General features: G+C 44.3%; 1 protein-coding gene across 7 annotated transcripts in view; it reads right to left on the bottom strand.

The window, feature by feature from the left end:
• The window catches only part of UTRN (utrophin), a 1071426-nt gene that overhangs the window by 869065 nt on the left and 190160 nt on the right, over window positions 1–12201 (bottom strand). For all 7 annotated transcript variants that reach the window (XM_073627744.1, XM_073627752.1, XM_073627745.1 and 4 more), the window contains one exon: window positions 2475–2567. In XM_073627744.1, the coding sequence (XP_073483845.1) occupies window positions 2475–2567 (93 nt within the window). The remainder of the gene's footprint in view (window positions 1–2474; window positions 2568–12201) is intronic.

The raw sequence follows: 12201 nt of genomic DNA on the forward strand, positions 1-12201 counted from the left end.
GTTTTGTGCACTACTATTCCTCCAAGATAATACCAGTGCTAGGGTTGTTTGCACATATCCGCTATTGCTATGCTGCTATAATCATGCATGTTGATGAAATGATTGTTCTAGAAGGGCATAGGAGCTGTTATTAGCATAGTATAGGGATACATTTTTGTTATGGAGATACACTCTTGAAAGCTTTTTTCACTTTTTATTAGCAGATTGTTCAGTTAAAACAAATGGCAGACATTTATGATCGATGATATTTAAAAAAAAAATCAAAAACAAAATCAGATTTTTTTTTATTTAAATCAGATTTTTTTTTTTAATCTGATTTTTTTTTTTTATCAAATTTATTTTAATAAAATACTTTTGGAGTAAAAATCTATCTAAAGATAGTTTTCTGTTTAAGATACATTAATAAAGTAGTTTATTCAGCATGGAATAAACTACATTTGCATGGAGCATGGAACTACATTAGCATGGAGCATGGAATAGAGCTCAGGTATGTAGCATGAGGCTGTATAATCTGCAATATTTACATTTTGGTAAACTCATTCAATGAATCCAAGCTCTGCAAGCTGAGATAACATGAACTGCATTGATGCATTCGCACAAATTCACAGAGAAAGAGAACCTGTCATTTCAGATCCATCATGGGAGCGCCTGTTAGTGGGCATCCACTCACCTGCTGCCGCCATGTCCCTCACCTTGTTGTGTCACCGCCATCACCCGTTAAAGTAAATGGGCCTGTCGGTGAATCAACAGCGGGTCCGAGGAGGAGCCGCTGTGGAACAGAGATGACAGTTACTCTTTAAAAATTATCATTTAAATCAAGTTGATTTAAATCAAGCCTTTTTGCTAGTGATTTAAATCATGATTTAAATCGTGATTTAAATTGACTTGATTTCAATCAAAACCACCCTGTTCTTGATCCACACAGACTGCTTTGCTTGTCAAAACAACAGTCACAAAGGGAAGTCACTAAGTCAGTAGTGATCACCGAGTTAGCAGTTGCTTACTCTCTCTTGTCAGAAAATAACAAGTGAGTGCAGCTTAACTTTATGTCCATGCAGCTTGGCTCTCCACATGCTGGTCTATGCACCTGCTCTTTGCAGACCTTTTAGTAACCGGAATTATTAAGACTGCAGGTTTCTCTCCTGTTTCCTGGTACAGCAGCATTGTTAGAGTGTGCATGATGACGTATCTAGGGCTGGAAGTAAAGGAAGTGACAGTTGTAGAAGTGAGCCTGAAAGGGATCAGAAGGTGTAGCATAAAAGGACAGAGGTCCACGACTGATAAAGTTCCATAGAAAATGAGACCTTCAAAGTATCACTTAGTAGACAGAGTTTTACACCCACAGTTATCAGCAATGCATGATCTGTCACTGAGTTCTCTGATTAACATATTTAGAATGCTTATGTATTGAATTATTATAGGAGTAATAAATATGTCATGTGATGGCTTCACTACAAGCTTTTTATTTTGATTTCATTTTGTATAGAGTAAGGAAGGGTTATAATCCCTGTCAAGTTTTTTTTTGCCCTCTGTGTCCCATTGAGTAGATTTCTATTCACTTTCTGTCCTATAGTCACACCAGGAAGTGAGAGGAAATCTCTCCAAAATAAGGGCAGCTACCAGACTCACGAGAACTAATGTGTCCAATGGAAGATTTCCCCTCTATTCCTGTTTCTGGTGACCACTCAAAAACTCTTGGTAAAACCGGTCATCAGGATAAACAAAGAGGGTGAATCTCCCTAACAGGGACACAGACAACAATAACCACCTGACACGTTCTAAAGCGCCAGCACCTATCACAACTAGAAAAAACATTTTGCCTTCAGTTCTACTTTAAGCACAGAGGCAATTATTACTTTAACGTTAGGATTTTTGCTATTTATGCTTAATAATGTAGAAAAACATCACAACAAAGTCATATATAGCCACATGTAAAAAATAGCGGCACTAAAATGCCTGCCTTTCGTCCTTCTGCTGGTTCTCCTGCCACAGTGGGTGCCAGGCCCTCCAGGAGGGACAATCACAATAGCAAAGGGGGACACATCATATAGATCAACTACATTCACTGTAAGCTAACAGAGGCTTCAGCTACAGTCCCTGCATATTGACCATGCTCCTCTGACATGTTTCACCCTCCCTGGGCTTAGTCGTAGAGGGTACCCTTTATGACTAGGCCCAATCAGAGTGAAACGCATGGGGCGTGGCCCAGATGTGGGGACTGTAGATGAAGCCTCTGTTAATTTATCAGCAGATGTGATCAAGCTATGTGGCGTGTGTCCCTTCAATTTTGCTATTGTGAAAGCTTTATATTGATTAAAGATATGTCAAGCCAAAAAAAAAAAAAACATATACAGTACATCTTTGCAATACATGCACACTCACAAATCATATATTTTTAGTGTGATGATTCGACTTAAATTGCTATCCAAGAAACACAATCTAGAAGAACACAGCTAAATTAACTAGTTACTAACCAGAGAGGTTCCAGTGAGGCCCTCAAGCAAATCCAACAGTTTTCTCCCATCTTTGAGATCTGTAAAAAGGTCCTTCACTGGTGCTTTTCCACTCTGCAAAACAAGAAAAAAAATGAATTCCTCATACAATGCACACAATTTCACAGCTTGCATGTAAACACAATCTTATGAGGAGCAAACCGATCAAATTTTGTCATATACATCTGACTCTACTTAGGTTGGTTCCTAAAGTGTACACAGGCAGTGCAGCTCTCCACAGACAATGTCATCTGTGCCTCAGATTTGTCTCCTCCAGCATTTTGACAAAATAACATTAGTGGGTGAAAAGAAGCAAAGGAACCTGTTAAACTTCACAAATCCTAAAATCAGTTGGACAATATGTCACCTACATTTAAAGCGGTATTAAATCCAAAACCAAAAATGTAATATGTTGCAGCTTACCACGTCTTAAAAGGCTTTTTTCCCTTTGTTTTCACCTGGCGATCCTGGCAGTAAGGGGGGGTTCACACTGGTGCGATGTCAGAGATCGTATGTGATTCGCACCGCACTGCAGTGAAAATCACATGCGATCTCTGTGCAATGCGATTTCAGCCATAAAGATCGTATGGCTGAAATTGCATCAAACTCGCACAGGACCATTTTTTTGTCCGTAGCAGAATCAGATGCGATCCGATTCCTGGCCAAGTTTGCCGATCGCACTGCAATATGGGAACTGATTTGGGGGGTGTCATTACCTTTTACCTGATACTCCCAGCAGTTTGCATAGGGCAGTGTGAACTGCCGCCGGGAAACATGCGATGTGGGAACCCGCAGTGGACTCGCAGGGTTCCCGCATCGCAGCAGTGTGAACCGGCCCTAAGTTTTGATTTTTTCAACTTCAACAGACCAAGCTGTCCAGAAAAAGTGTTGAGACAATTAATTTATGTAAATCATTTACCCCAAAAGGAAAACAAAAAACTGTTATTGCTGTTGCATATTGTAGCTGGGGGGTCTCATACTAACGAACCTGGGAGACCCGGTTTCTGAATCACCTGATCACTGTGATAGCCTCCGATCACAGTGAGCAGTCACTGCCCCTAAGTTGTTTTCTCCTCCTATGCGATGTTAGTACAGCGATCTCCCTGCTGATCTATTGTGTTCTGACAGGGAGACTGCCACACAATGCACTAATTAAATTTCATTTTTGCCTGGAGCTGAGTTTTAAATATTTATCAACGGAATTACAAGGAAAAAAACAACAGCTTCCCACTAAGGAAGGAACTTAAAAAGTATCTTCAATGCTGGCATGAAGCCAAAGCTGTATAACACTATTAAAGTGTGTGGTGCTGGAACATAACACAAGATGACACAATATCCTAAGGAAGAAGGGTGCTTAAATACATGTCCTGAATAGACACTTCCATTGACAGCTGGGGGGAACATGACAGCCAGACAATGGTTAGAAACTGTGTCTGTATATCTCATCAAGACTTGTTTTCCCTCCTTTTAGCAAAAACCTATTCTCTTATCTCTAACCACTTCAGTGCTCCTGTTGTTTACCTCTTGTGGACCACAGAAAAACTCAAGGGTCTTCCGATTTGCCCACACCTTATTACTTATGATACTGTAGATCAAAAGAACAAACTTTTATCTGCTATTGCTCTTGTTACATTTCAGATAAACTGCAGGGATCCAAAAAAATATTTGTTCTCAAATTTGTATGTATTTTTTAAAGAAGAAGTACCGTATATACTCGAGTATAGGTCGATCCGAGTATAAGTCGAGGCCCTAAAAAAAATGGGAAAAACGTATTGACCTGAGTATAAGACGAGGGTGAGAAATGCAGCAGCTACTATAAGTGGAAAAAGAGAGTCAACAATGCCCATCTGCAGCTGTATACCTCCCTGTGTCCTGTGCATATGTGCATGTGTCATGTGTCCTGTGTATATGTGCATGTGTCATGTGTCCTTTGTATATGTGCATGTGTCATGTGTCCTGTGTATATGTGCATGTGTCCTCTGTATATGTGCATGTGTCCTGTGTATATGTGCATGTGTCATGTGTACATGTGCATGTGTCCTGTACCTGTGTCCTGTGTATGTGTCCTGTGTATGTGTGCATGTGTCTGTGTCCTGTGTATGTGTGCATCCTACCTGTGTCCTGTGCATGCCTCCGTGTGCCGCTCTGCACCGATCAGCGTGTGCTATTACTATTCGGCGGCCATTCACAGTTTAAAAGCCACGCCTCCTCCTCGTCCCTGAAGGGCAGAAAACTCCATTTCCCAGCAGTCACCACCAGTACCACGAATGAGGATGAGAGAATGTCTGTGATAGGCTGTACACTGACTGCTGGGAAATGGAGTTTTCTGCCTATCACAGACAAGGAGGAGGCGCAGATTTTGAACAGTAATTGGCCGCCGAATAGTAATAGCACACACTGGCCGCCGTCTGCCTGCATGACACACTGATCATGTAGGCAGACGGCGGTGACTCGAGTATAAGTCGAGGGGGGCACTTTCAGCCCAAACAAAAGGGCTGAAAATCTGGACTGATACTCGAGTATATACAGTACTTAAATTATGCTGGCATACAAGGATTTAAGTGCAAGAAGGAGTATGCCAACTCCTGGAGCTCTCTTTTTTACTGGTTCACTTTCGCCATAATGCTGGCACTCCAAGAGAAAAAAATACAACTCTCCAACACAGCAGCCACTCTGTCCGCCCCTCCTCTAACCGGATCATTCACAGAAAGCAAAGCATTCTGTGATTGGGCAGGAGGAGATCGAGGGCGGACAGTGCAGCTGCAAGCGACACTACAGCTGGACACGACAGAAAGCTGGAAGCATTGCAATAGCTATACTATCAGTGCTCAGCGAAACAGTAAATTTTAAACCAGGGGTAGGCAACCTGGGGCCCTCCAGCTGTTGCAGAACTACAAGTCCCATCATGCCTCTGTGTAACTGCCAGTCTTGCAATGCCTCATGGGAAATGTAGTTCCACAACAGCTGGAGGGCACCAGGTTACCTACCCCTGTTTTAAACAAAATAGAGAGCTCCAGGAGGTGGCATACATCTCACTGCTCTTAATTCCTTGTGTACCAACAGAGTTTCCTGGAGTACTTCAACTGCCTTACAATAAAAAGTGTATAAAATATTTGCATACAAACAGAAGAAACACAAATCTGTCAAAAATGTATAATAGGAGCTAGCTAGAATATGGGGAGGAATGATGTAATTAGGATTAATTAATGTTAACCAGGGGTTAAGGCTGGGTTGACCATGCTCCAACATGGAAGTCGGACGACTTCCTATCCGACTTTGCCCTACATCTTCATGTCCGACTTCCATGCGACTTCAATGAATGGGATCCAACTTGATCCGTCCATACCAGGCCTTTTGAGTCTGGTATGAATCTTGAGGGGCAACCCCAAGCCAAAATAAATAAAAAAATAAAATGGTGGGCCTCACAAAATCCATACCAGACCCTTATCTGAGCATAGAGCCCAACAGGTCAGGAAAGCTCTGCCCCCCCCCCCCCACACACACACCCCAAAACACCTTGTCCCCATGTTGATGGGGACAGGGGGCCTCATCTCAACATACCTTTTTTTCCTTTTTTTGTTTTTGCATGGTTTTTCCCCTCAAGATCCATACCAGACTCAAGGGCTTGATATGGCATTTGGAGGGAAACCCCACAGTTTTTTTTTTAATTGTGCCGTGGGGCTCCCCTTCAAGATCCTCAGAGCACAAGTTACATGCCACAAGTCGGATCAATTAAGAGGATGATCCAACTTGAATGTGCCTTACATTCAAATCAATGATCTGAAATCATGCCCAAGTCGGACCAAAGTAGTGCAGGAACCTTTCTCAAAGTCGTACCAACACACGTCGGAGAAGTTAAGACGACTCTCACAGGGAACCATTGATTTATACATGACATGTGCTCCCAAAGTCGGAGAGTATGTCACACCAGTGTGACCTGGGCCTCAAATAGGAATACTCCTTTTGAAACTTTATTTCACTATAGTGCTTAACTGATGAAATAAGATTGAAAAGTCTGTGATTGCAGTAACTGGCTACAATTTCAAAATGGAACAAACAACAAACTATTACAATGTTACAATTAGGGATCACTGTATTAAGTTCATATACTGATCATATATACACTCCCAAGGCCCCTTTCTCATGATCATGACAAACAAATCCCCTGCTGCTGACTCAGAACTGGACAGTTGCCACTTTTGGGACATCTGTGTCCGTTCCTTTTTTTTTCTCCACCTTGTGAAGGAGGAAAAATGGACCCATGCAATTTCTATGGACAGGTAGATGTGCATTAATTCACATTAATGTTCATCTAATCTATCGCATTCAGGTCCCCAAAAGCAAAAAGGACACAAACTTTTTTTGTAAAGCCCAACTACTTTGATTAGTTCTGAATAGAGTATAAAAGGACACTAAACAATATTGTTATTCTCCAACAATAATCCATACACATTCAATACTTAATGGTCCTGTAATCTATTTTTCCATTATATAATTTCTTATTGTGTTTTTATGCCTCTTTGTAAGGTCCTCCTTGAGCTCTTGAACCTCTCTCCTCTTCCCTTCACTTCCATTTGTTTGGAACAAGCAGTGCATGTTAGTTGTGGTCACTACATATCCCATAGTCCCTAATCCCTAATCTATCCTGGAAGTGAGCAAGAGAGGGTAGCTGCATTCTACCACACTAGGGGATCATGGAGAACAAATGAGGCCACCCTCTTAAAAGAAGCTGAAGAAGAGGCTGAGAACAGAAGCTACCTTTTTTGAGTTAGAAATGCATACTTGAATAGAGATTTTCTTTTAAAATCAGAGTTTAGTGTCACTAAAGCTTTCCATGGCTATCTGTGTCCCATCAGGATGATTTACCTTCACTTCCTGTTCCAGAGACAAAGCAGGAAATAAGAGGAAATCTCTCCAAAATAAGCAGATACCCTCTCCTATACAGATGTCACCAGAACAGACTTCTTTATTGGAGGATTTCTGTTTATCTCCTGTTTCTATGAAAACTTACAATTTTGGATTTCCTATAATTTTCTGTAACAGACACATCAGTCACCAGGACAAATAAAGTTGGCTTTATGTACACTTTACTGGAATTCTAGCCTAACACTAAATCCTAGTACACACTTGTAGTTTTTTTTCCATTCAATCCAGCAGGGCTGAACGAAAAACAATTGACAGCTCAGGAAGAGCTGCTGTACTAACAATCCGATGTTAGTACAGTGATCTCCCCTCCTGTTCTATTGCATTCTGATGGGGGGCACGTCCCTCCCCCTTCACCCTATTTGTCATTTCTACCATTATCATCGAAGGTGAAAGTGGAAGAAAATCCCCAAATCTGGGTTGCCCCCAGAACAGGAATAGAGGTGAAATGTTCTAATGGGGACAGCCAGGGATTCCCTTACTTTGGAGGGACCTCCTCTCATTTCAAGTGAACAGAAATCTTGCCAATGAGACACAGATGGGAAAATTAAAAAAATAAAAAATCTGACGGGTTATAAATCTTCCCTTATGCTATTTAAAATGAAAAAAAAGGGCGTGGCCTGGCTATGGAGGAGTGAGCACGCGTGTTTCCTCAGCTCTCCATCCACCGCTGCATTCACAGCCGCACAGAGGCGAGAGATTGCCTCCGGAACGCTGGAATTATGTCACAGGGACGGAGAGCGCTCTCACAACACTTGAGAGCTGAGGGATCCCGGCAGGAGCAGCTGGAAACTTATTTTGGCCCGAACCGCGGACCGGGACACGAGGCCTTCAAAATGGCGCCGACGCCGAAAGCTACTAATGCAGCAAAGGCTGCACAGAAGGCGCTAGCCCAGCAGCAACAGCAGCAGCAGCAATAGGATTCCCAGATCCCCTCTCCGAGGCTGGTGAGTGACACAGCCCCTCCACTCTCCCCGGGATCCTCTGCCTCCCATGACCAGGGCCCTGACATGGCTGACTTCGTAGGGGAAGGGGACATAAAATGCCATATTTTGTCCCTCCCCACCAGGGATGACTTGGAGAAATTCACTGCCAGGGTGGAGAAAGCCTTCAGGGAGGATATGGCCCAGCTCAAGGCTGACACTAATCATTTGGGAACCAGGGTGGAAACTGTGGAACAGAGGCTAGATGAGGTGCTGCTTACTATCACTATGCTCCAGGACAGATGCAGCTTCCAAGATCAGAAAATTGAAGCCTTACTGTGTCAGTTAGATGACTTTGAAAACCGCAGTAGGAGAGCAAATATCCGTATACGTGGTTTGCCGGAAGCCACGGCTCCTAAGGATATTGTTCCCACATTGGAAGAGGTCTTTAGCAAAATATTAGGTCTGCCTGCCACAGCTCCTATTGAGATATACCGTGCTCATAGAGCCCTTAGACCACCCTCCCAGGATGCGGACAATCTGAGAGACATCATTTGTAAGCTCCATAAATATACACTGAAAGACAGGATTATGCAGAAGATCCGTGGGAAGCAATACTTCGACTTTGACGGGGCATACCTGTATTTCTATCAGGACATTTCAAGACGCACTCTCATGCAACGCAGAGCCCTCCAACCCCTGCTGGAGGCTCTCCAAAAGGCAGGTCTGCCTTATTGCTGGGGCTTCCCTTTCTACCTGCAGGCATCCAGGGAGGGAAAAAATGTTACGTTGCGCACTAAAGATGACCTTCCATTTTTTTTGGATACCTTGGGACTTGAACCAGTTGATTTTCCAGACTGGAGGGGCCCACAAGATCACCCGCACCTGCAACTCCCCCAACCTTGGCTTCCAGCTAACCGCAGGAGCCGCAGACGAGAACGCAGACATCCCACGTCTGCCTCCCCCATGGATCCTGTGTCACCACGGCACTAAAGGAAAGCACCCTTGTATTGACTTGCTCTCTACACTTCTGTGAGGAACATTCTTCTGTTACAGGGCTCCACCTTATCCTTTGCAAGGGCCTCTGCCCATCCGACCAAGCACGCCGTCTGAAGTTGGGACATAGCCTTAATTGCACAACATGCCGTAGTGATCCCCTCCATTAAGATGACTGCCTCTGATAATGAGCTTGATTATGATCTCATAAGGCTGCCCCAGGAGGGAAAATAGAGGCTACAGTTCTGAACCTGCCCCGACAGGCTTCTGCTTTGGACGCCCTGATTATCCAGTTTATTTTTATGCCTTTTCCTCCCTCCTTCAGTTTGATCTATGTTCTCCGTTTTTTTGTTTCTACGAAAGTTCTCCCCTCCTATACATTATACATTATACGTTGTATATTGCCTATTGATCAGGAGATGACGGTGGATGGGGGCTGACCCTCGCCCTCCTCCCTCTCATGATGGTCCACGTTCCCCACGTAGGCCGTACCTTCTTAGGTATTTTTTTCCTTTTTTTGGAAACAGGGACGAGCCTCGGGCACTTCTCCCCTGTGGGGGGGGTGGGAACCCGATGCCTGGCCTCCAGGTACCTCATGTTGTGGTATTGTTCATATTAATGCACTTTGAGTTTAACATGTGCCTTACTCTCTTTAAGTCTGTTTTCTTCCTTCCCTTCTGTCTACTCCTCTCCACTGTATACCTTTTTACAGGAACTGCCTCCGCCTCCTACTCCACGCCCACAGTAGTACAGCGAGACTTACCTACTTCGAGACCTCTTTATGGCAGCACTTAAGGTAATTTCGTATAATGTACGTGGTCTCTGTTCCCCATGTAAACGCAGTAAATTATGGTGGGAACTTAAGCGCTCAGGGGCCCAGGTGATCCTTTTACAGGAAACGCATTTCACCCCCCAATTAATGCCTAAATTACCCAACCATTCGCCCGTTGCAAAATCTAGAGGTACGGCTATTGCCATACATAAGTCTTGCCCCCTCCAGGTCATTGAAAGTAAGGTAGACCCCCAGGGGAGATATGTCTTCCTGAAGGGGACCATAGCTGGGCAGAAGCTTACAGTCGCCACGATCTATACCCCTAACTCCAACCAACTCACCTTCTTAGATAACACCCTTGATACTCTGGTGGAATTCAAAGAGGGCCCTTTGGTCCTGGGGGGTGATTTTAATATCAGCCCAGACCCACAACTGGACACCTCACACAAGCGCCCCTCTCATTCACACGCCTTTATTAAACATTTACGTAGATCCCTACAAACTCATCGTCTCTTAGACAGCTGGCGAGTTCTCCACCCTGTCGATAGGGACTATAGTTATTAATCGAAGGTGCACGATGTTTATACTCGCATAGACCTGATTTGTGTAGACCACTTGGCTCTGGAGTAGCTGCAGGCCTTGTCCATCGGGAATATCATGATTTCTGACCATGCCCCAGTAATGGCCTCACTGGTTTTGCTACAAGGCACCCGTGGGGCCTGGTCGTGGCGCTTAAACGAATCCCTGTTGGATGATGCGGCGGTGGTCTCCGGGGTTTTGTTCCACTACTTTAAGGAAAATAACACAGGACAGATGAGTAAGGGGATTGTGTGGGAGGGCCATAAAGCAGTGGTAAGAGGTGAGCTGATCTCTCAGGGATCCAGACTTAAGAAAGCTAGGCAAGCAGATTTTGATAGGGTACTTCAGGCGCTTCAGCAGGTGGAACTTAAACACAAACAAAACAGTGACCCAGAGGCTCTGAGGGCACTGACGGATTTGAGAGAATTGTTCTCTCGATTGTTAGACCGACAGGCACGCAGACGACTGCGATACCTGTCGCATAAATACTATGAACATGGCAATAAGTGCGTCTGTATGTTGGCTAGAGCTCTTAGGAAAAAACGTGCGCTCATGTATGTAGATAAGCTACGCCTCCCCTCAGGTGATTATACGGTCAGGCCAAATAGCTTCTGGGTTCCGGGATTATTATAATACATTATATAACCTGAATTCAACACAGGCCCCAGAGACCCAAGCCGTAAGAAAGAAAGACATTCAAACATACCTGACTGCATCTGGCCTACCCTCACTGACGGACGAGCAATGCTCCACGTTGGAAGCCCCCATTACCGCCACTGAGTTAGAATCCACGGTGAACTCCTTACGTAATGGAAAGAGCACAGGCCCTGACGAGTTCACCAAGGCATATTATAAGCTGTTTCTACCCCTACTGTCTGAATGTGTAGCTATTTTAATTCTATAGCAGATGGCACTGTAATCCCTAGCTAAGCCCTACTGGCCCATATCTCCGTAATACCTAAGGAGGGGAAAGATCCCGCTATGCCCTAAAGCTCCAGACCCATATCCCTTCTCAATGTGGATATAAAAATACTAGCTAAGATCCTTGCGACCAGACTGAAGCACCTAATCCCACTATAAAATCCACCCAGATCAAACAGGGTTTATAACAGGCAGGGAGGCTAGGGATAATTCAATCAGAGCAATTCACCTTATTCACTGGGCGCGCGCTTCCCCTGAATCCCCCCCCCCTACCTGATCCTGTCCACCGATGCGGAGAAAGCTTTCGATCGGGTGGACTGGACTTATTTACGGGCTGTGCTGGAAGCTCTGGGCCTCCGCTCCCATATGCTCACATGGATCATGGCCCTGTATTCGGATCCCAATGCTCAAGTCAAGGTCAATGGCTTCCTTTCTTTGAGATTCCCGATCAGAAATGGCATGAGGCAGGGGTGCCCTCTTTCTCCACTTTTGTTCGTCCTGGTGCTGGAACCGTTTCTACGCACTGTTAGGGCAAACACAGATATTAAAGGACTTACAGTGGGTCACACGGAGCATAAACTTTCGGCTTATGCTG

This window comes from Aquarana catesbeiana, linkage group LG04 (genome assembly GCF_042186555.1).
Source record: "Aquarana catesbeiana isolate 2022-GZ linkage group LG04, ASM4218655v1, whole genome shotgun sequence".
Lineage (NCBI taxonomy): Eukaryota > Metazoa > Chordata > Amphibia > Anura > Ranidae > Aquarana > Aquarana catesbeiana.